This window comes from Crinia signifera, chromosome 4 (genome assembly GCF_055691185.1).
Source record: "Crinia signifera chromosome 4, ASM5569118v1, whole genome shotgun sequence".
In the NCBI taxonomy this organism is placed as follows: Eukaryota; Metazoa; Chordata; class Amphibia; order Anura; family Myobatrachidae; genus Crinia; species Crinia signifera.
Window position 1 is genome coordinate 121,582,029 of NC_139220.1, and position 25,462 is coordinate 121,607,490.

The following is a 25,462-nucleotide window of genomic DNA, read 5'->3' on the forward strand; positions in this document are numbered from 1 at the left end:
TACCGATTTATTATTACAATGCAATTTAGATTTCAGTTTGATCACACCCCACCCAAATCTGTGCATGTTACGTCCACCCCACCTGCAGTGCAACATGGTTTTTCCCATTTGCGTGACTTTTGTTTTGCTAACAAAGCTGAATGAACCCTACATTTTATTCTAATTCCACTTGGATCCTATTTAGAATGGAAACACTGCATGTGTGCATATTTTAGAAATTGAGAGGTGTGTGTGTTTGTATGCCATAAAGAAATTGCTATGGCAGTCACACTGAGTGCTGGGCTGTGTGCCAGGACGACAGCAGGGGTTTGATGTCCCTGCTGTCCTTGTCCCTGTCTCTATTGTCCATCTGTATCCCTGCTGTAACTCGCCGTCCCTTTCAAGTGTCCCTGCCGTCCTTACGCCTGTCCCTGCCATCTAACTCTCTGTCCTGACCACAGTCTCCTCTGCACCGTTGCAGAAGCCAATCACAGCCTCCTCCACACCACCGCTGACCAAAGCCTCCTCCGCAACATTGCTGCTGACCACAGCCTCCTCCTCCACACCGCCGCCGCTGAACCCAACCTCCTCCTCTGTGGCATAACATGACCATGCCCCTATTGTCATTTAGCTTCTAGCTTTGTGTCACCCCCTCATGCCACATGTCCACAGTTAATAATAATTTTAGCATTGTTTTATCCCAACTATTTTTAAAAAAAGGACAGGTCGGTAATTATTTTGGCTTAAGGGTGCCTTGAAAAAGTCATGGCGGCCCAAAGGGTGCCTTGGACTGAAGTTTGGGAACAACTGGTTTATGTGATAAATTCTTCAATGGGTTGAATAAAACTTAATTTGTTTTGATAACAGTATGCAATCTGCAGTTAGAGAAAATCCAGAGTACTATCTGTATTGGTAATGAAGGTCACCAAGTGCTCACTTACAAACACTAATTTATTATTTTCTCATTGTTTACCGACTCTTTGGAACAATTCAATCTAAAACATAGTGTTATGTCTTCCGATTGCTTACTGTGGAAATACATTAACCCAAATACTAGTTGATGAAATGCTGTAATCACAAATACTCTATCTTCCCTGTCCCATAATGAAAGAAGATATAGCACCATAATAATGCTGTAGAATACATAACACATTACAATGAAGTTAGGGTTGCAAGGGGAACCCAACAGTCTCCATGAACTAATGTAGCACTGAGGCTTAGAAAATGTCCCTAAATCGCTCTGTGTGTAGGGACATAGCAATATGCTATGTGCGGCCCAGTGCGTCACTATTAATTTCCAAGCAGAGAACACTGGCCCTGACAGATCACTTAGCACACAGCTCTGACACATCACTGTGGCTCTTATTCAGATCTGATTGCAGTACAAATTTGGTTGGAAAATGGGCAAAACCATGTGCACTGCAGGTGGGGCAGATGTAACATGTGCAGGGAGAGTTACATTTGGGTGGGGTGTGTTGAAACTGAAATCTAAATTTCAGTGTAAAAATAGTTCAGCCAGTATTTACCCTGCACAGAAACAAAATAACTCACACAAATCTAACTCTCTGCACATGTTACATCTGCCCCACCTGCAGTGCACATGGTTTTGCCCATTTTCCAAACAAATTTGTACTTTGATCAGATCTGAATAAAGGCAAGTGTGCTAAGTGATTTTGCTGAGTAATATAGCATCGCTCAGAACGCTCAGCACATCAATATGTGTGTAGGCCCAATAAGGTGAAGAAACTATTTAAAAATGTATAACAAAATAAGCAAGGTCAATGTTACTTCAGACTAACATTCTCTGTGACAAGAAATGCATGCATGCATCCTTACCAACAGGACTTTTCTTTATGTTCTTCTATTCCCATAATCACATGAAATTTTGAATATTTATCCATAAATGTTATTTTTAGTTTAATTTTCTTTAAAGAGCCAATGATTCACAAATAAATCCTTTGAGTGCCAAGGGAAGTTCTCAAAATAGGTGTAAAAATTGCCAAGGAAACATTTTTTATTCATCATGACTTGTAATGTTTAACTTATCTTACCTTACATAATCCTTTTTTAGACAAAATTGTTTTTGAATTTATATAACCAATGTGAGTGACGCTGCTATTTTTCGCAGATATTTTGAACATCTCTCACATAGATGTTGGCACTCAAAGGGAGAATGACCTAAGCTTGTTACATGGTGCACGACCTCCGTGTAAAATATATTCACACATTGTGCACGGTTCCAGCTGCACTAAGGGCCTTATTTTGGTTAATTCGCCCGGAAGCGAACTCGCAAGGAGGACCGATGTTTTGTGTATGTGCATGTGCAACAGAATTTCTGCGCATGTGTATATGCTGGGTGTGTGCAAACTTGGCGAGAAGTGTGGTCGCCGAGTGCACACTCCCAGCCTTGCGAGTAGAGCGTGGAGAGGGGTGCGGGATGCTTAGCTTGGGTATAAGCATATGGGCGTTCCCATTAAAACGCTGGGCTTACATATGCTAATGCGGTCATGACGCACGTCCAATTTCCTGCATTCTTCACTCATATGTACGAGTGGTCTGGACCACCCTTACATATGTGTGCGCATTTGCCATCATTCGATGGCCGGCGAACATCGAAAAATGGAGGGAGGTTCCCACTGGCATGCAAATGGATGTTCATGTAAAACATATGCTCGCAAGCCTTGTGAACAAATTCGGTGTGCGAATAGGTGGTGCGGGCTAACCATTCGCAAGGCGGGTTTGGGGTCATTTGCAAGGATCCATGCACGTGTCCGAGCGAATGAACCAGAATAAGGCCCTAAGATCTTTTCTTGACACACAATTACAGTATGTGACTGAAACATCTCTGCCTTTTAGTTTAATGTACTAAAGACGGCCATTTTGTCTTACAGGTCGGGCATCCATTATTTGGATATCCAAAAACTGTAAGTTTTCGGAATATCCCTGTATTTTTTTAAAAGCAAGCCCCCCTCCCCATTGCACCTAGATTTTTGGGTTTTCATACTCACCTGGTCCTCCGGTGTCTTCAAAGGCATTCCCAGTCCCAATGATGCATTGTGCGCATCATGGCATCACCGGCTGACCCATGCAACACATCACTGGGACCAGGGATGCCTCAAAAGATGAACACAATGGGCGTGGTGGATGCCGGGGACACCTGAGGACCAGGTAAGTGTGAAAACACAAAAGATATTCCAAAATCTGGAATAATCCCCTATCTGATATGCTCCTGGTCTCATGCATTTCGAATAAGGGATACTCAACCTGTAATAGCAAAACAACTCGTTTGCATGAATAAAATTTAGTGGTAAATTTACTAAAGCTTCTAAAAAAAAAAAGAGGTGATGTTGCCCATAGAAACCAATCAGATTCTGTCCATCATTTTCTAGGATGCAATACATACATTTTAGAATCTGATTGGTTTCTATAGGTAATATCACCTCTTCATTTTTAAAAGCTATAATAAATTTAGCCATAAGTGCCATTTAGGAGCATACAAAAAGTACAGTAGGCACATCTCAATATTATGGTTTATAGCAGAATTTGTCACTAAATAGGTACAAGTAGACATACGTATGGTCAGATTTGTGCAAGCTATTTGCAGTTAGTATATGACCCTGGGATGCAGTTAAAATCCCGGCGGTCGGGATCCCGGCGTTCAGAATCCCGACGCCGGAATCCCGACCGCCGAAATGCTGACACATTCTCCCTCCTGGGGTGTCCACGACACCCCTGGAGGGAGAATAAATTAGCGTGCCGAGCGTAGCGAGGCACCGGGCCCGCTGCGTGGCGAGCGCAGCGAGCCCGCAAGGGGGGGCGATCCATGTCCCCCCCTTGTCGGCATTTCGGCTGTCGGGATTCTGGCGTCGGGATTCTGAACGCCGGGATCCTGACCGCCGGGATTCAATACTGAATCCATGACCCTTACTAACACTTCTTATGGAGAGTCCTGTATGATCTTTTCTTACCTTTGGAGTAAACATGTGTCGGATGCCATCAACTGAGCCATTTAATAGTAAGGCTCGTACAAGGAAACAGGTAAGGACCACGTAAGGGAAAAGAGAGCTGAAGTACATAATCTGGGAGGAAATAAAAAACACAAAATAACTGAGTTACATAAGATTTAATAGATATAATAATCAAATAAATGTTAGATTTTCTTTGGAACCCAAGTTGATTTAGTTAATATAACAACAAATATATTTTTATTATTGGATTAGCATAATTATAAATCTATTCCTATTATACCAATTCATGTCAGTATCACACTGGGGTAATGGAGCTTCCTACCGATTCCTTTTTAGACAAACAGTTTTAAAGGAAGCCATGAACAGATCGTTTAGCAATTATGTAACTCAAATGATTAATATTTAATTGAGTGGATAACATTATCATTCCTCAGTTGAGAACTGTAGCAATATAAGAGATTGTGGTTTCTATACTTCCAAGACATTCATTTTTAAATTCAAAAATGTACTTCTATATCTAAGCTGAGACTTCCTATTATTTCCGCCAATGGCCAAGCAATGTGTCAGGGGTATATTAACGAGCAATAGTAAAACTTAATCCAAGTTTCCTCTGCCTTCACTATGTTTTCCCTCAGTCACATTTTATGTTAATTATTTTGCCAATGCAAGGTCAGAAGCTCTCACACTGGATATAGTGGATCATTGGGTCTACAGCAACTAGGTCGATAAGTATTTGGTCGACATGCAGCAAGGTCGACATTGGACAAGGTCGACATGGGTCTAGGTCGACTTGGGTTTAGGTCGACAGGTCGTTAGGTAGACATGAGCAAGGTCGACAGTCAAAAGGTCAACATGGTTTTTTTTACACTTTTTTGACCCAAATGGCGACACTGTTGACATGGACACAGTATAAGGTACACGCATACCCTCGCATCGCTGGCTGTGCTCGCAATGCTTTGGGCATGGTGCTATGCTCGGCACACAAAACAGTGAAAAAACCCATGTCGACCTTTTGACTGTCGACCTTGCCCATGTCGACCTAATGCTTGTGTCAACCTAATGACCTGTCGACCTAAACCCATGTCGACCTAGACCCATGTCAACCTTGCGGCATGTCGACCTAGTGGTGTCGACTCAATGCTTGTCAACCTAGTTGCTGTAGACACAATGGCCGTATCCCCTGGATATACCCCTGTCGTCTTCCTAATGTACTGTATGTATTGTATGGTACTTACACTGAATAAGGCTTACACACAACAGGAAATAAAGAACATCATATATTTGCATTTTAATATATTATTGTTATCTGCATTGCAAAAATATATAGCAAAAGTGAAATACTATTGACATACTACAAAAATTAAATTTTCATGTCTATTTTAGATAAGTTAAAAAGTAACATACAGTAGCATAACTTTTAACAATATGCTTATGCTTAGTATGGAATGCCTTTATACAGTATACTCACTTTCCCAGAAGACTGGATGCCTTTGATCATGGCGAGGCACACCAATATCCAGGCAGCGAGTAAGCATAGAGTCATCTTCCAGTTCAGTCCTCCTCCTTCTGAGATTGAGTCAGAGATGTTTAAAGCTTCTCTGTACCAGTAATATGTGGTTGCAGAACTTTTCTCACATTCTGGCTCAACATCTGAAATGTAATAAAATATCAATCAAATGCTACAAAATCTTCTCAGTACTGTAAATAAACTAGGAAAAAGTCAGCAAGTGATTCTACTAGATGCAGAAGCTGCAGGCTATATCAGACTGCTGCAATCATCACTATCATGGGTAATGCACATTAACATATGAAACATAGAGGGAAAGTAATAGTTTGCAAGAAACAGGAAGTGTGAGACTTTGGGGGTCATTCAGAACCGCTCGCCAGGCTGCAAATTCGCAGCCTGAGTGATTATCAAACAAAGGCTGCTCGTAGGGTGATTGACACCCTGAGGGCGTTTGGCAGCATGCCGCTGGTGTTCTCTGGCCATCCCCATGAAAATGCAGCCGTTCCCACGTCATCAGCGTCCTCCTTCTCCCCACAGCCTTCCCAGCGCTGAGTGAGTCCTGGCTCACTCAGCACTGCAGCAGGGGAAAAATCATTTGATTGGTGAATGATTTTCCCCCTGTGTGCACAGCTGCGTACACATTCACACCCGTGCACAGGGGTGGGGCCATGCGGGGGGGGGGGAGTTCACTCGGCAGGGCAGCGGCTAACTGCTCTCTTGGTTCCGAAAACTTGCAGCCCAACAAGCAGATCTGAATAGGGCCCTTTGTGCGAGTTCTCTCAATTTTTTAAAGCCAAAATCATTTACATGGCAAATGGTTGGTTTTCCTATGTAAATAATTGTTGCTTTAAAAAAGATAAACTGGGGAACTCACTCAAACAAGGTGAGATTTTGCCTCCTGGCACCAGCCCCAGCTCCAGCGCTGATTGTGAGACCAGTGGGGGGGAATGAATTGTCGGCTCTCCCCTGATGCCAGCACTGATCATGAACTGGACCTGACTGGGAGCTTCCAGTAGCAGCCAGTGGCATAACTACTGTAAGGCAGCCACAGCTGCCGCTTGGGGGAGCAAGCCACAGTGGGGTCTATGTGGGCGCCAGCAACCGCTGGACGCACTGACATGCTGCTGCCTGCCGCTGCCCACTGGCTGAGCACCGGAGGCGAGTCAGCCGCAGCGCGGGTGCGGCCATGGCAGATACGACAAATGCCCCCCACTGATTCAATTGACTGTACACAGAGCTGGCTATTGGCTACTGTGTGCAGGATCGGCGTGCTGGGGCGACCTGGGATGCGTCGGAGCCAAGGGAATCAGCAGTGTCTGCTGGTTTCTCTTCCTCTATCCTGCTTCAGCTTCTCCATTATGCATGTGACGTCACCACGTCACACGCTGGGGCAACCGCTGGAGAGGCGCCCGTGGGGGCGCCACAAACTTTTTGGCAGGGGGGAGCAAAATTTATAGTTACGCCACTGATAGCAGCAGGAGCTGAACCTGAGGAACTGTAATGTGCATGGGCCATACAAGCAATCCCAAAGTCAGTGCTCCCATATACCCGACACCAGCCCAGTGCCCCCCTCATCTAATCACCCATCCCCAACTATCTAACCAACCACTCCCATGCCCAACCCAGTGCCCCCCATCTAACCAACCATATCCATACCCAGCCCAGTGCCCCCATCTAATCAACCATCCTCCATCGACAGTCCCCCATCTAATCAATCATCCCCCAGTGGCCCACACCATCCCTGTGTTTGTCACCCTGCCCTCCCTTCCCTCCCTGCCAGCTAAGTGCCCACCACCTGACCACCAGCCAGTAAAGTCACAGTGAACCGCCCCCTGCATAAATTTAACCCCCCATAACCTTAATCCTGCCTCTCACATATCTCTGTTCTGGTCCTGCCTTCTACTCTGTCATACCCCTCCCAAACTACTATTCTGACACCAAACCACACCTCTGACTCTGGCAGAGTGCTGGGGGGCCTTTTAAACATTTTGGTATGGGTCTAGTTATGCCCCTATGTATACAATATAGTCAATATTGGCTTGCCTGCACAGTCTATATTTTCTTGGGATGCCAATCCCATGGGAGCACGTATTGGCATTGTAAGCTGTATACACATTGTGGGATTTGTGCTAACTTTCTTTCCAATTTTGACTATATAGTCAATATTGGAAGCTCAAATTGCAATTTGTCGGCATCTTAAGTCTTGCACCTTCGGGGTCTTGCAGGCAATAACATCCCCATAGGCTTTATTTGAGTTATATTTTCATACATAATGGGGCATACACACAGGGAGATTTGAACAAGAGATGTGTTCTGAGCAATATAGTGTGGGAGATTTCCCACAATCATAGGCGTGCGCAGCACATTTTATTAGGGGGTGCACCGTCAGAGGGGTGTGTCTAGCACCACTTATAGGGCATGTCTAACACCGCCAATTAGGCATGTCTACCATCATCGATTGGCACTGGCTACAATATATCTACAATATATCTCAGCCACACCATCTGCCTATTTCAGTTTTAATCTTCTAATTACTCTGTGTAACAGTACATGCAAATAAGGTCATAAACATATATGGATGACGAAGGTATTTATTGATATGACAATGGTCTAGTACAATTAACAATGCAAACACACATATAATTGATTGATAGGTGCTTCTTTTAATGGAATACAGTTCTAAAAAGCAAAAGTCTTTTGCAGGTATTACTAGCGGCAGAGGTGTTCATAAGGGTGGGCACAGCATTAGGGGGTGCCTGTGCACCCCTAACACTCAATGTGTGCACACCTATGCCCACAATCTAGATATCCCATACACACTGAGAGATTTGCACAAGAGATTTTTGCTGAGCAAGTTAGTATAAGAGATATGTGTACAGCCAAAAAAAATAAAAAATATATGTAAATAATGGGTTGGTATTAAAGGGCATAAACACGAGCTTAACTAGATATCTCAGCACACTGCACAAACCCCCCGTACGGAGGTATGGGTCATTGGGTCAGTCCAATTTAGGTCAACAATGCATTTGCAATGAAGGTCGAAAGGCCTTAGGTCGACACCTGAAATAGGTTGACATGGGTACGGCCGACAGGGTCGGAAGGGCGATACAAGCATTAGGTCGACAATGGAAAAGTCGACAGTCAAAAGGTTGACATGAGGTTTTTGTGGTACTTGTTTCCTAGCAGGGCGCCCGTCGGTCCCATCGCATACCTTAACTTAAGGTATGCGATGGGACCCGACCGACCCAATTTCGGGCTTTTTAAGAGATTTCCCGAAAATGTAAAAATCGGATCCATTGCATGCCATTATAATGGCATGCGATGCGACTGATGCAAGCGACCCGAATTAACATTGTATGTAATGTTAAATGGCCGTTTAAAATCGGGTCCGTCGCATCACATTATAATGGCATGCGATGCGACCAATGCGATGGACCCGATTTTACATAGGAACCAATGTTAAATGGCCCCCCATACCCGATTTTTGATTGTATAGCCACCCAGATAGGTAATTTGTATGTCAAATGCCCCCCCCCCATTGTTAACGCCACCCCACGATGAACGCCAACCCGAAGCGTGGCGAGCACAGCGGTACGCGTCCTCCGACCTTTTCATACACCCACTATACACGACGGCGTGGAGTTGATTTTATATAGTGTGGCGAGCCCGAAGCGTGGCGAGAGCAGCAAGCCCCGCGAGGGGACGCGTAAAATGTCGGAAGTAATGCGCGTCCATTCGCCACGCTTCGGGCTCCATGCCGTCGTGGATAGTGGGGGTATGAAAAGGTCAGAGGACACGTACCGCCGCCCCTCGTGGGCTCGCCACGCTTCGGGTTGACGTTGATCGTGGCGTGGCGTTAACAATGGGGGGCATACAATGAAAAATTGGGTCTGGGGGCATTTAACATTGGGGCCAATGTAAAATCGGGTCTCATGGACCATTTAACATTGGTTCCAATGTAAAAAATCGGGTCGGTCGGGTCAATCGCATCGCATGCGTTTTGGTTGCATGCGATGCGATCGACCCAATTTTTGAGACCCGATTTCATACAATTAAAATCGGTGGCGCCGTGCAAGGAAACAAGTACCGTTTTTGTTGACACTGCCTAAGAATACTGCGTCCCCTCGCATGGCTCGCCATGCTTCGGGCATGGTGCATCGCTGTGCTCGGCACACAATTTTATTCTACCACCGCGCCATAATGGATGGTAGGGCACATGTTGGCTCAAAAAAAGTGAAAACATTGTCGACCTAATGCTTGTGTCGACCTTCTGACCCTGTCGATCTTACCCATGTTGACCTGTTGACCTTCAGTGGTCGACCCAATGCATGTCAACCTTAATAGGGTCGATCTCATGACGTATACCATGTATGGGGCATAAGAGTACAATCTTTCAGTTGTTTAAAACAGCATCACATAAGGGCCCGATTTACAAACCAGCACAGCTGATTGACATTCCTACTGTTAGTGTTTTTATACTCCCCAATTAGTTACATGCTCCAATATATTCTCAATGCATGGAGCAAAAGCATACAAACATGGTCAAATTCCTGATTCCTTGCCCACAATGACTTTTGTATTTGCTGAGTAATAAGACACCTACTTAGATTGCGCATTTAACTGAGTGGATTTACAGATAATACAGAATATATAATTAATACAAAGCTGGGGGTTTTAAATCTGTCCTAAAAATAGCATAGCTGAAACAAACGTTCAATTTAATTGACAGCAATTATAGCAAATAGAGAAAATATTAATATCTTACAGGTATTAGAGCCATTTTTCACCAGAGGGCACTGATCCCATGGGAGGGGATGCTGGAAGGATTGAGAGAAATAAAACAAGCTCCATCCGATGATAACATTGTAGTAAAGGGCCACAAACAAGCAAACCTGCGAAATAAAACAAGTACATCAGTCGCTGTTCTCATGTTTTTAGAGGACATCAGTCATTTTAACCATTGTCTATTTGGAAGGATGTTAAAGACAAAGCATGAAATAAGTAACATATTAAAGAACCATAAGTTTTTCTAACCATAAATTTGCATAATATATTCAACCAGTCACATGATAATGTTCACTGGTACAGGCTCCTAAATATACGCTAAGTGGCCAAATTATTATGACCACCCCCTCAATACAATGTTGGACCACCTTTTGCCCTTAATATGGCATGGGTTCTTCTTCGCAGGTACTCTAAGAAATCTTGCTAGGTGCAGGGCCGTCTTAACAGCAGTGTGGACCCCTGTGCAAAGCAATGCACTGGGGCCATTTCCCATTCTCCCCTCCTAGGGGTGGGGGTGCTATCAGCAGCAGCTTTGATGTCCCATGGGTGGCAGGGGGTGCACTATCTTCCATTCAACATATAGGACCTGGAGCAGTAACTTCTGCTAATTACTCCTTTACTGCACAGGTGGTGGGAGGGTGAACACTAACGTGTGGAAGGGGGCACTGAGCTGAATGAAGGGTCCCTTGTAAATGACTTCCAGGGAGGTAGGGGGTGTTTTATACGCAGTGAAGGGTTGGATAATGGAGTGGGCTTAATATTCGTCATTTTCCGGTGGAAGGGCAGCTTGTTTGACTGCAAACAAGAAGTCAAACAAGGAAACTGGAAATAGATTTATTAGCCTTCAATAGTATAAAAACCTAAAGTCCCAACTTTCAGGAGGTGCTTGGGACTTGGGGATCAAAGATCAGGAGCCAGAGCAATCCATTGACAAAAATATAAAACTGTACACCAGAAGTTTGGAGCTGGAGCAGGGACCGGCTTCTTGAAGGCTGATATCTCTGGTTCTGGGCATAATAGAGACAAGCCGCTAGTATCGACAGAAAGGGGAGAGTCCCAGTTTTTGGAATATTATCTAAGTCAGAGAGAACCTGAGAAATATGACTGGGAATTGCAATTAACAGATCAGATGTGGACTGCTGCTTTAAAGTTGGATATCTCCAGTTCCCCAGGGCCGGCTTTCAAAATTCTGGTATCCCTGGAAAAAGGGGATCCTCAGCTATCAGCATAGGGCCCTTATACACCTGGGGCCCCTGGGCAAGTGCCCATTAAGGTCATACTGAAAGACGGCCCTGGCTAGGTAGTATGAGGAATTTGAGACCATGGCCCTTATTCAGATCTGATCGCAGTACACATTTGTTCTCAAAATGGGCAAAACCATGTGCACTGCAGGTGAGGCAGATGTAACATGTATAGAGAGAGTTAAAATTGGGTGGGGTGTGTTGAAACTGAAATATAAATTGCAGTGTAAAAATAATGCAGCCAGTATTTACCCTGCACAGAAACAAAATAACTCACACAAATCTAACTCTCTCTATACATGTTACATCTGCCCCACCTGCAGTGCACATGGTTTTGCCCATTTTGAGAACAAATTTGTACTGCGATCATATCTAAATAAGGGTCCATATCCGATGAACTGCACTTTCCAATTCCTTAAGATTTGATGGTACTGGATCCAGCTGCCTGATGGCCCATTCAATCTCATCCCACAAATTCTCAATTGGATTGAGATCTGGTGATTGTGCAGGCCAACTAAGCAAGGTAAAGTCTCTGTCATGCTCTTCGATCCATCTGTGGACAATGCCAGCTTTATGACAAGGAGCATTGTCCTGCTGAAAGTATCCATCCCTGGCCGGGTACACTATTAACATAACAGGGTGTACTTGATCTGCGATAACACTCAAATACCCTTGGCCATTCAGACGTTGTTCCACAGGAATCAAAGGAACCATACAATGCCAAGAAAAAATCCCCCAAACCATAATATTGCCTCCACCAGCTTGAAGTGCTGTGGCAATGTAGTTGGGGTCCATGCTTTCGTGCTTTTTCTCCATATTCGCACCCTGCCATCTGCATAGTGTAATTGAAAACGAGATTTATCGGACCACATGACCATTTTCCAGTCATCTACTGTCCAATCTTTGTGCTCCATTGTGAACTGGAGATGTCTGCTCTTGTTCAAGGCAGACAATAGAGGCTTTCGAAAAGGTCGCCGGCTTCCATAGCCTATATGGTGTAATGTGCGGTGAACAGTTCTTTCAGAGACCTTCGCAGTTGCTCCTTGATTAAGATTCCCCGCAATCTGACGTACTGTTGCTCTTCTGTTTGATTGGACGACTCTGGCAAGTCTCCTTTCAGATCGAGCGTTCAGTAGCCTGGGACGACCACAAGCCTGATGTTAAGATCTGGTTTTCTGCTTGGTAGTCCACTCTCTGTAAACATTAATAACGGCTGCTCTCAAATACTTCACAAGTGCAGCCGTTTTGCTGATCCTGGTTCCAACGGTTCAAGTGCCTACAATTATCATTGCCTATTATTATTCAAACTCAGTTAAATCACGTTTTTTGACCATTTCTTCGCAAGCAACACAGTGCAATTGATGCTTCACTTGTCCTGCATTCCCTTTTATTGCTATCTCACGCTCTAGCGGCAACAATGTGAAGTTATGGCCAATCTCCGTATAAGTGTCAAGTGGTCATAATAATTTGGCCACTCAGTGTATGTACAGTATAAAGCATAACCGTCCAACGGCAGCCTTCTAGCGGAAGATGGTCGCTAGGTGGACACTGTGAAGGTCGACCACTAAAGGACAACAGGGCTTAGGGCAACACATAAAATATGTCGTCATGTCTAAGGTCGACAGGGTTGGAAGGTTGACACAAGCATTTGGGAAGGTTGACAGTCAAAAGATAGACATGAGTTTTTCTAATTTTTTTGCAAAAACAGATGGTATTTCATACCCTACCACTAGGGTGTGGAGGGAGAATAGAATAGTGTGCTAAGCGGGTCAGGCACCGTGCCCAAAGCATGGCGAGCACAGCAAGGGGACGCTGTACACTAATAAAGTGTCCATGTCGACTTAAGTCTACATTCAGCACTAAAAAAAGTGAAAAACCCACGTCAACCTTTTGACTGTCAACCTTCCCATTATCGACCTAATGCTTGTGTCGACCTTCTGAACCTGTCAACCTTAGGCCCGACAACCTATTTCATATGTCGACCTAACCCCTGTTGACATTTAGTGGGTGACCTAATGTATCACAACCTTCATACTATCAACCCTATGACCCATACCCTTTCTAGCAGTCAGTGGATTCACTATAGATTCAGAAAAAAGCAGCATTTTCAGTAACTGCTGTGGCTTCGCTATATCGCCCATTGCTTTCATTGGTTAAACTCATGTTGCTAGGCAACCAGTCTGAAGTCATGCAGGGGAAAAAGAACAATTCACTGATTTCATTGGCTAAATAATTCCATTACTCGCAAGTCATTTCTACTTGCTTTGCACATCAGCAGTAGCACACAATGATGAGGCTTAAGTGGAGAAAATGGCAAAGACCAATGAGAGAGGAGACAAAAAATGTATAAATAAATGCATTATTATTAGTCTTGTGATTGATTATTTAGTAGCATGGGAATAGTGTGCAAACTGTGTAGATTAATTGACAAATTGGGATGCACAGATGTGTCCTCGTACACCTAGCATCTATACGCCATGAAGCGTGAGACACCCCTAGCGCTTCCTGGAAGGTTGGAGGTGAAAATTTAAAACTGTACTTGTCAGAGTACAGCAAAGTGCTTCCACTTACTACGAGTGCCGTTTTAAATGTTCACCTCCAACTTGCCATTAAGCGGCGGCTATGCTATGTCAAAAAAGCCCTGTGTCTCATTCACACACAGATGTACAAAGGTTGCACATCACTTTGGTAAATGGGTACTTGTGTATTATCACGGCGCCCATCGCATCGCATACTACTAAATAAGGTATGCAATGGCATGCGATTTTCCTGTCAAAACGGAAAAATGTACAATTAAATATCGCATCACATGCCCCCCCCATTGTCAACACGACCCCCACTATCAACGCCAACCCGAAGCGTGGTGAGCGCAGCGAGCCCGTGAGGGGCAGTGGTACACGTCCTCCGACCTTTTCATACCCCCACTGATTTTAGATAGCGTGGCGTGCGGCTGCGGAATACATGTGAAGTCGTCCGCGTCCGCTCGCCACGCTTCGGGCTCGGTGGCTCGTTCCGCTGTTTGTAGACATACCATTTGCACATAGTATACACAATCAGACTGTATGGATAGTGGAGGTCTGTCCTTCTATATATGTACAACTCTCCAGACGGGAAATATACAAATTTAGATCCATGCATTCAAAAAGGGAGGAAATACGGCCAACTCATACTGAACTTTTCTGACTAATTGTAATGTGCAAATTTTATCAGGATTCATGGAATATGGAAAAGGATTTGGGCACATCATTATTAATTATCACGTCCTAGATTCAGTAAATGTATTTTCTTATCACCACTATTTATGACATTTATTGATTATATGAATGTATTAAAATATAATCACAGGGCCTCCAAAAAGAGTCTGCCCCTGTGGTGCAATCCCTTCATTCCTCCTTTGGGAGCAGGGCACCGTCTTGCGCATGTGCTGGCTGCTGACTGTAGATTCACTAGTGGAGAGCACTGGAGATACCTCAGATCCCTCTTCCAGTAAGGCTGTAGGCTGCAACAGCTAACTCTGAAGATGGTCATTAGCCACTGGGACCAGGGTCTGGGATGCATCGCAATAAAAACTTGGTAAATTCTGCAAAAAAATAAATAAGCCCCCACAGAAACCCATGGTTCACTTTTGAAAGTGAAAATGGGGGATTGCAGCAGATATCCCAATATCTAATAAAGTCCCTGTACATTAATTTGCGAGATGCTTAATATTTCTAGTTCTGGGGATACCTCACCAACATAAATTTCTACATACTGTAAGACCCTTAGTATGTATTTGATGCATTCACATATTTAAACAAGTAACTCATATATAAGGATACATTTGTAAAACTCAGTTCTATAAATACTGAAATACATAAAAGTGAATACTTACAATACAGCTTGCAAATCCAATCCCACCCATTTTAGGGCTGATGTAATTCCAAACTCCAATGCTTCCTCTCCGTATTCTCTGTCCTACAGACAGCTCCAAGAAGAAAAGTGGAATTCCAATAACCAGGAGAAGTATCAAATATGGCACCAGATATGCACCTAGAAAGAATATAATAGGTTTACAAAACTTCAGCAGTAATCCTAGTGGGTGCTTAGAGTTCAGATGAGTCCACAGTTATTTGACCTTCTCCCTCATTGAGTCAACATGACTAGACATTTTTCTCTGAAGTGCTCATATAAAGTACCTTTGCCTATTTTTATTAAAATATTAAAATCCATGGATCCAGGAATTAAGACCATGGCCAAACATGTTTTATGTCAACAATCAATAGGTTGACCACTATTGATCAATTGGTTGGCCAATCCTGGGGCAATTTTTCAATCTCGGGATTGGAAAATGCTCAATCCCTTGTTTTTTTCGGGATAAGGTCATTAGGTCAACAATAACTAGGTTGACAAGCATTGGGTCGACACCACTAGGTCGACATGCAGCAAGGTCAACATGGGTTAAGGTCAACATTGGTCAAGCTCGACATAGGTCTAGGTTGACATGACATTGGGTCGACACAAGCATTAGGTCGACATGGGTTAGGTCAACAGTCAAAAGGTCGACATGGGGTTTTATACTGTTTTTTTAGCTGACATGTGCCGACAGGCGGTATTTCATGCCCTACCATCCACTAGGGCATGGAGGGAGAATAAAATAGTGTGCCGAGCGTAGTGAGGCACTGTGCCCGAAGCATTGCGAGTGGAGCAAGCGATGCGAGGGGAAAGGGTGCACTTCAAACTGTGTCCATGTCGACTGTTCCGACATTCGGGTAAAAAAACAGTGAAGAAGTGCAGCTGGCGTGCTGCGCAATGTGACCTCTTTCTGCATCATGCTGCACAGAGCTGCACAGCAGGGGGCAGGAGCAGCCGGGCAGTGTCTGAGCGGGTGTTTAGATGCTGCCTAGCATTGGATTGCGCAGGCCAATAAATCCCAGTTATTTTAGAGCCAAATCCCGGGATCCCAATGATGCCGATCCAGGGATTGGCCACTCTAGTCAACATACACTAGTTTGCAAGCAAAAGGTCAACACATAAAAAGTTTGAAATTAGTTTATGACAATGTTTTTCATTTTCAGAACTTTTTAATTCTTAACCATGCATATTGAATATTATTGAGAATAGGGTACTTTGCCGGAACAGTGATAATACAGGAGGCAGCACTGGGAGCAGGGTGGTGTACCCTCCGGACGGCGATCCCCGATGAATCACTGGTGGCAGCGACGGTTACTCCCCGGAGGCAGCGATGGTCACTCCCCGATGGGCAGTGTTCAGTCCCTCTCCTCTGGCGCTCGCAGCGGACGCTGTACGTAATTCAGTGTAGTGCCACTGGCAGCGCATCACATGGTTTCCCAGCTCCCCCAGCGGCACTACGCTAATTGTGTACAGCGTCCGTAGCGAGTGCCGGAGCAGGGGGACTGAATGCGACTGCCAGGGAGTCACCGTGGATCCCAGCGTGAGTCAGTGGGGAGGCAGCGGGGATCGACACGGTGCACGGGCCGGAGGAGGGTAAGTATAGATCAGCCATTTTACCCCACGTCATACCCCCACTATCCACATCATACCCCCAGTATCCACGTCGGCGTGGAGTTGATGATATAAAGTGTGGCGAGCGCAGCGATCCTCTGAGCCCGGAGCGTGGCGAGCGGACGCACCACGCTTCGGGCTCGTGGCTCGTTGCGCTGGCCACACCATGTATAATCAACTCCACACTGACATGGATACTGGGGATATGACGTGGATAGTGGGGATATTAAGCATTGTGTATTTTTAGGGCTCCAGAGCCACTTACATAGTGCTGTATTGGTATTCTGAATACACCACTACGTAAACTACGTAATGGGCGCCCTGATAATACACAAGTACCGAGAATAGTAAAGTTTGGTGAGCATAAGGGCAGCTGAATGAGGCAACTTGCCTGAAGCATGGCAAGCAAAATAAGCCATGTAAGGGGATGCGGTACACAAATTGGGGGTCCATGTACTACAGATGCACTAATTGACACCCAAAAATGTGAATATCTCATGTTCATCCTTTGATGTATGCACCATTTCCATGTCTACCTTTTCCCCATATCAACGTTATACAGATACATCTTTGCAGCGGCCGGCTTCCGCCAGGGGCACACGCACACGAGATGCCGCAGCCTCCCCCGCCGTCGCCACTGGTCCCCTTCGCCGCCCAGATCCCCCCCCCCCCCAAACTGGGCAGCGTCTCCCTGAAGTGGAGACGGGCAGGAGACGCTGCCCAGCCGCCGTGATACTTGGACGCGTGTGCATGTGAGACGCACGCGCGTCCCAGTCCCTATCGCCGGCGCTCGCCAGTGAAAGGGATCTGGCGGGCACCGACCAAGGATGAGCCAGGCTCCATCTGTATATATGTTAACCTTTTGGGGTCAATCTAGACACTGTTGACCAAATTATTGTTGACCCTATGATCCATACCCATTTTCCATTATGTTTTGTAGTCACGTGAGAGCAATCTGTTGGTCTCAATTACACTTCCAGAGGACAGAGAGTTTTGTATGCTTTGCTGATTGGGGTATCAAAGCCACAAACTAAATGATAAGGTTATTGAAAGTGTGTGTGTGTGTGGGGGGGGGGGGTAATAGAGGTAATTCTGTGAAATCACCTTGAGCCAGGGGCACTTTAAGAGAGGAGGAGGCCCGTGTGCAGCCTCCTCCATTTGTGCCCCCTCTTCTCTCTCAGCCACAGCGCTGCACTACACAGCGCAGTAGAGTCTCTACTATCTGTGCATTCACAGAACTAAACAAAAAATGGCACTGCAGTCATTTTTCTGGCAATTTGATCAGTACTCTTAAAGTACATTTTAAAAAATGGGTGCAATGTGTGGGACTCAGGGGCCCTGTTTGCACTGCGCACATTGCACCCATTATAAATATGCCACTGTCTTCAGCCCTTAACTCATTTATTCTTATTTGTTACATTTGTTTGTTATAGCTTGCAGCTTTTGTTATATATTCCTGATGTATTATTATTATTACAGTTAGTTTCTTTATATACATAGTAACATAGTTGATGAGGTTGAAAAAAGACATCAGTCCATCAAGTTCAACCTATAAATGTATTATTTTAACCTATTACTGATATTAAAGGTTAAGTACAGCCTGGAATACCCCACAGTGAATCAGGCCGCCTGTAACTGCTTTGGAATGAGAGAATGACTGTAATTTAGAAGCATAATAGCAGGAGATGTAATTAAATGTAAATAACACCTCAAATATAAACGGCTGTAAATTAGAGGGGAAAAAGCTATTAATAACATACACAAATATGTGTTCCAGGAGATTATCAGAACAGAATTTGCATTACATAAAGGAAAGATTCTCTTAGTTCCAATGCACATAAGAATTCATTTCAGCCTAGAAAGAGATACACGGGTTTAACTATCAATTATTGGGACTTTGTACCGACATTTATAATCACGGCCATAAGACATTAAGGTTCACCCCAAATGTATTAAAATGTGATGTGAAAAAGTAAAGTGAAAACACTTAACTGTACTTGCTAGTTTAGGTGCTGGCCTCACTACTGCGCATACAAGGTCATCAGACCACACATGTGCAAGCGCATATTTCCAGAGAGGGATCCTATTGATCACTCCCCTGGTAGCGATAGCTACCGGGGTCATACGAACAGCAGTTGTTTCGCAGTAGGAAATGGAACAAAACAAAACAAAAAAAAAGAATCATCGGTAAAACAATAAGCAGCGCAGCAATGAATAGAATATACTGTTCAAACAAAAAGAGTGGGATGTACTAAGGCTAAAATATAATCAAAACTCTGAAATTTCAGAGTTTGATTGCATTCCCCGTATTTACAATGCACTTGTACTTGGTAGGCAATGCCATCTGTAGCTGATGTTGCCTAGTAGAAGCCTATGCCTGTGATAAATGGTCGGCTGTATTGCATTAAAAATGCTATGCATGGTAGATAACACTCCAAGTAAGGTATAGCAACAGGAAGAAAATACCCTATTACAGATTCAATCAATATAGAATCATAGTAAACAATATTTCTTACCTCCACCATTTTTCTGGCATAAATATGGAAACCTCCACACATTTCCCAAGCCTACAGAAAATCCAACTTGTGCAAGAATATACTGGAGTTTACTGTTCCAGGCCGGTCTTTCATCCTCTGTATCTGACCCATCCTCAATATCTCTGTCCTTATCTAACTCATCATGGACCATCAGCTCACTCTTCTTAAAGCTTTCATCACACGAATCCTCATTAGACAGCAGATCCTTAACTGATTCCACAACATCATCATCCAGTTCTCTTTTAGTTACCTTACTGTTCTTAGGCATCTGAAGTAATAAGCCTGTATTTTATGTATTTATTCAATATTTAGTGAAGGAAAGTCCACAAAGTACCACGTTCTATCATCAAAGTCAGTTTCGTTAAGATTATTTTAGCTGCTTTATTTCAAAAACAATGCTTCTCAGAGATCCATGGTGCTCAGGCATCTAGAAAAGACAGATATATTTAATACACAAGAATTTGTTCATTTTAACACCCTTACTTACGTATTTCACTTTCTACAATAGTCATTAGACAGGATACAGAATGCATTAGTACAGCATATTTATTAACAACAGGGGTACAGCCAGGCATGGGATTAGTTACTGTAATATTAGCTAGAAAGGATTATTTGACTTTAACTCCTCATTGTGAAACCATAATGCCTTTATTCACTTCACTTAATGGAGTACATCTCAAGGCGCGGGAATATGCAGAATTTTTCCACAGCGTGAAGAAAGTAGCCTTGCAATGTATTATAATAATGGATTTATACTTTTCCTAAATACGTTTTACAAAGTTCTTTGGGAATCTCACAAATGTTCTTAAGCTGTGTAATATGTTCTACGTATTTTTCCAGAGACATTCACCTTTTAGTTTGTTTTCTTGACTGCATGTTTATTTTGTATTCACTCACCCACAAGCTGATACATACTGCCCAGAAGATTCTATCAGAGTTTTAAAAAAAAATGGCCCAGCAGAGTTCTTCCATTCAATCATTTACCTGTTAATCAATGTGTTCTATGGTAATTACCAAATGCCATTTTTCACTAACTACACATTATGCTATATTTTTCATAATTTAAAAATTCTTTCATTTTATTGGTATTGTTTAGTAGGTCTGGACCCCTATCATCAATATTATGTCGTCGCCCCCCCCCCCCCAAAAAAAAAAAAGCATACGAGGATCACAGATATAAGGGCATTCAGCAGGCTCCACTTAAAGAACTATCGTCCCGACATACCAGCCAACGTGTTACATTATACAGATTTGCTTCAGTTCCTGTGAAAAAGACCAACGTTCTATAACTGTTGTTCTCCAGCTGTTATTAAGGAACTAGTCCTGGATTCTAACAGATAATCCTTTACCTGTATCTTTAATTAACTGAACTGTGGCTCCTAACTAGAAAGACACACTCAATTTGCCTGTGCACTGTTATGGATGGTGCTATATCTGGTTGTGAATATTTTAATTTTGATTTAGCAATAAGCGACCAATCTGATTCAGTTTGTCAATCTAGTTAACAAATTATCAAATTGAACAATTAAATCTGTACATGTAATGAATGACCTGTAGTTTACCACAATATTTTTCATTTAATATTACTGTGGATAAGAAAATGATTTGCCCCTGAATAATGCAAACGCCTTGATTCAGGATGAGTTGCTGGAAAAACAAGAATAGCTATAACAAAAGAATCTAAACAAAGTCTGCTTTCCACTAAACCACCCAAACATCAGAGTAGCATGTGCTGACTCCTGATTGGAGGAACTCAGCACATGTCATAACATAAGCCTCAGGTATTGAGGAAGTGCAGTGCATGCCCATTCATGGGATGTGGACTGTACTGAAACTTAAAACTGCTGAGCCAGCTACTTTAAATATCGTGGAAGCTATAGACTTGGGAGCATAGCTTGCTATGTCTTCTTAAAGGGATATGATATCCAGGCAACTGTAAAGTGCATCATACCCTAAGCGAAGGCCTACGATGCTTAGTGGGTAAAAGGCCTAGCAAGTAGCCAATCATAGCAATAAACCAAATGTCTTCCAGCAAATTAATGGCCTCATTGATATCACTTATTCAAAGGTATACTTTACACATAGCATTTTGTACATTACATACACTGTTAAATTGAAATCAGCCTTTGGAAACTGTGAAGCAAGGACAGTCACAAACATTTTAAGAAATAGGGTACGGTTATAGCTGTTACCTCCCCTCCCCGGTGCCATCTTTCCAGTGATGATGCATGAGCAGAATGTAGTCACCACGAATGAGGTCCATTGCATGAAAAATAAATTGTGGGTGCAGCGGACACACTGACCCATGAGCCCCTGTGCAGTGCATACCCTGGACCCATTATAGATATGCCATTATGGTCAGTAAATATTAAAAGCAGTGGTACTTACCATCACTGCAAGCCTGGCATTTTGCTTTCTGATACAAATATAGAGTCTCCTAATGCTCCCATGAGCTGTATGATAGAGACTGTCTGATCTGTATCAATTTGCATCTGACATCTTGTCTCCTTTGATCAAGGCTTGTATAATGCAGCCTAACCCTTTGAGGAAGATGTAATGGCAAATCCAAGTTGGAACAGAGCAGGCATCCAGCTTAGCAATGACAGCACAGCACTCTTATATCTCTATCGGGAGAGTGAGAATACAGAGAACTTTCTCTGTACTGTGTGAGGCCATCAACTACTATTATTAATTCGTTATGTACTGACCATAAATAATTATATTTTACATTTAAGCTGACTAAACCTTTAACTTGCCAATTGTCCCTGACTTACCTTCTGAGATTTTAGAAATAACATTTTCTCAGATTAACACCGATGTTCCTGTGAGGTTTTGTTTTACATTCAGGAGCTCAATTTTTTACAGAAGATTAGTTCAATCTTTTTTTTTTTTACAAATTTAACACAAATTTTCTCTTGAACTGGTCACAAATCTCATATCTTCTGCTTCAAAAATGATGTAAAAGAAAATGTAATTGGGGAAGACAAAGTATTCTGAATAATTATAAATATCTTATTCACATGACATACCCCAAAGGAACTTCAAAGCTAAAAGATCTTGGCGTTTCCGTCATGTGACCACAAGCCTTGCAGGATTAGAGCAAAAGTCTCGATTTTTTTTAACGATTTTTATTCAAGTCACAGAGGTGCACTGAATCAGCATTTAATTACATATTTTTATTAATCAAATATTTACATGTAGTCTGACAATGTCCATAAATATCGCATAGCGGGCCTTATTCAGCTTGGGTCGCTAATTAGAAAAGAAAAACAGTTGCCTGCAAGAAAAAGTTGCTGCCCAGACAGAAAGGAAAATAGAATACAAAAAAAGGGTGGGGTTTAAAACTGCGCTTTGTAATAAATTTAATATTGTGTTGTATAAACAATGGAGGTGCCAATCTTTATGTGTATTAAAGAAACAAGTATTTAATAAAGTTTAAAATATAGTAATTCATATTACATAAAATAGGTTAAAATAGATGATGAAACATAACTAAAGAAAACATATAAATGCATGTATTTAAAAAAGATGTTGCTGTAAGCAAACTGAGTGCAGAGAGGAAATATTGTATGACAGTCCATACGGTGCCGTATGATAAATATATGTCTGCTTTTAATGCAGGGTTTCCCCATAAGAGATGGTATAGGTGAGCCAAAAAGGGTTCTGGTCACTGGTGGACATGTAAAGGTGCTAGATAGCAGAAGGACTGTGGTTTGTGCTCTCCTTCATCCACCAACGCATTTATCCGTGGTTATAGCTTTATCAAGGTGTGAAAGAAAGGAAAACTGCCCCTTGCAAAATTGGGAATACATCGCAAATAGCGATCCATTTGCAAAAACTGAACCCTTGACCAGTTTTTCCATCTGCGTCAGTCTAATGCGTCCACTAATCTGATTAAAAAGCAGGTTGGATGTGGTCATCTCTAAAGGCAGAGGCCCACCCGAAAAATGCCTGGACACTGTATACCTGTGTTTTTACAAACACGCCCATAAAACATCATGTTTCTACCCCTAAACACTGGCTTTCTGTCAATCAAACTGCGAGTATTCTGCAACTTCTATGTGTGTGGATATTTATTGCTAATTGCCATATCTAACAACTTTTTCACTTTAATTGGCATTTTACTATTTATGGATGAACCATAAATAAGTATGTCATAGCATCAATACTGTGTGGTTTTCCACATTGATTGATATTGGATTTCTTAAATATTTGGAAGGGAAAGAAACGTACTTTAGGAAGAGTGTTTTTTTTTTACTTTTATTGTAATTTAACAAAGCTTACAGTTTTATGCAATATACATATTAAGAACAAATCATGAACAAAATTAAGTAAAGGAATCTGGTAGGAAGAGTTAGGGGAGTAGGGGGAAAGGATAAGTATACTTACTGAGACCTTGACAGGATACTGACACATCAGGACAATGCTGTAGGCCTTTTTTACTTCCTGCATCCTGACTGCCGGACATCCGTATGTATTCCATTCAGAGTGGTTCTCAGTTCACTTGGGCTTGAATGGGTTTTCGTAAATAGGCTAGTTTTTGTGTGTCTGTCATTTGCATGGAGGTAGAACTGTGGGTTATGCTAATCTGGGCATATTGTGCACGGCATCTCTCTTTTCAGCGATAACCGGCTGCTCTGCAGAGTGATCTCCAGCTCCCCCCAACTGCCCCCACCCACAGGACATTGCTACCCATGGGAGGGACATTCTTCAAATTGATGAACTGTCTCGTCCTAATTTGGACAGGTGGGAGGTATGAATTAACACAGGTTGATTAAAACCATGTGAAATGCTGGCTTGAATTGAGCCACCCACAAAACCTGTGTAAATCATAGGTGTCCCATATTAAATGGATATTTATAGCAAACCTAAGTAATGTTTACTGAACTATACATTATGGCCTAAAATTCAAGTTATGCATATGGAATACCAGAGCATCATATTAGAGTATTCAATGTTTCCCATTATTTCCAATTTTCAGAAATAATGGGATTTGAGTATTCAATTCCGGTAGTCCTCGCCAGGGAAACGGCTGGGATTCCCTTCTGCAGATCCGGCTCTTGTAAAGCCGAATCTGCTTTTGCAGAAACAGATGCTAAAATGGCAAATTAGCTGCCATTTCCACAGAAAAAGGGGGAACTGGCACACAAAACACTTGAATTCCCTCCATAGAGGAGAGCCTTTTATTACATAGGACAATAATACATTTACAATGTGAAATGTTCAATGCAAAAACCATTATTTTGGCCCAGTACATTAGTAACACTTATCATTTTATATATGAACTAAATGACCTGGCATCATATATGTTTTAAAATGTGCCAGGCAGCTTGGCTGTAAGTACAGTGTGAAATATAAATTGAGTAGTAGGTACCTGCACCCCTAAATCACCCACACGTTTGCGATCCTGCCTACTCTATATGAGTTCATCCAGTCTTCTACTAATGAGGTCACAGCAATACAATTCTCAGTCATCATTTCTGAGTAGCATACAGATTAGACACCTATTTTTTGTATGACTATAAATGAGTGAACTAACAATAAAAAAAAAAACTACTTCCATGAAGGCTCCAGCAACATTTGTCACATGTCACAACTGCAGACATTAAAGAGAATAGTGTATAGAGAGAAAATTTGTTTTTCAACTAATTGTCTACTGTAATTTCATATATTCAATTTGCATACCACTGGGCCGGGTTCCAGATGCCCATGTTTTTTAAAGTCCTGCTGCAGACATAATTCAGAAACAGATTGTTGCATAGTCTTAAATCATATTTAGTTGACGGTATCAAACACCAAGGTACTGTATCTAGTAAATGACTATATATAAAGATGTATTTTTTTCACAAAATACTGATATTGTTCTATTTTTTACAGTTTACTGATTGCCCACTGTGGTATATAACAGTTATATATAACACACTAGTGCAGCTGTGGGGAACC

General features: G+C 42.7%; 1 protein-coding gene across 1 annotated transcript in view; it reads right to left on the minus strand.

Moving 5' to 3' along the window:
• SLC6A15 (solute carrier family 6 member 15) overlaps window positions 1–25,462 on the minus strand; it is a 68,470-nt gene that overhangs the window by 32,148 nt on the left and 10,860 nt on the right. Inside the window, exons 2-6 of the mRNA XM_083182343.1 lie at window positions 19,499–19,946; window positions 15,352–15,509; window positions 10,220–10,346; window positions 5,416–5,597; window positions 3,948–4,058 (exon numbers count right to left, since the gene is read on the minus strand). Of these exons, the coding sequence (XP_083038469.1) occupies window positions 3,948–4,058; window positions 5,416–5,597; window positions 10,220–10,346; window positions 15,352–15,509; window positions 19,499–19,787 (867 nt within the window). The 5' untranslated portion in view covers window positions 19,788–19,946. The remainder of the gene's footprint in view (window positions 1–3,947; window positions 4,059–5,415; window positions 5,598–10,219; window positions 10,347–15,351; window positions 15,510–19,498; window positions 19,947–25,462) is intronic.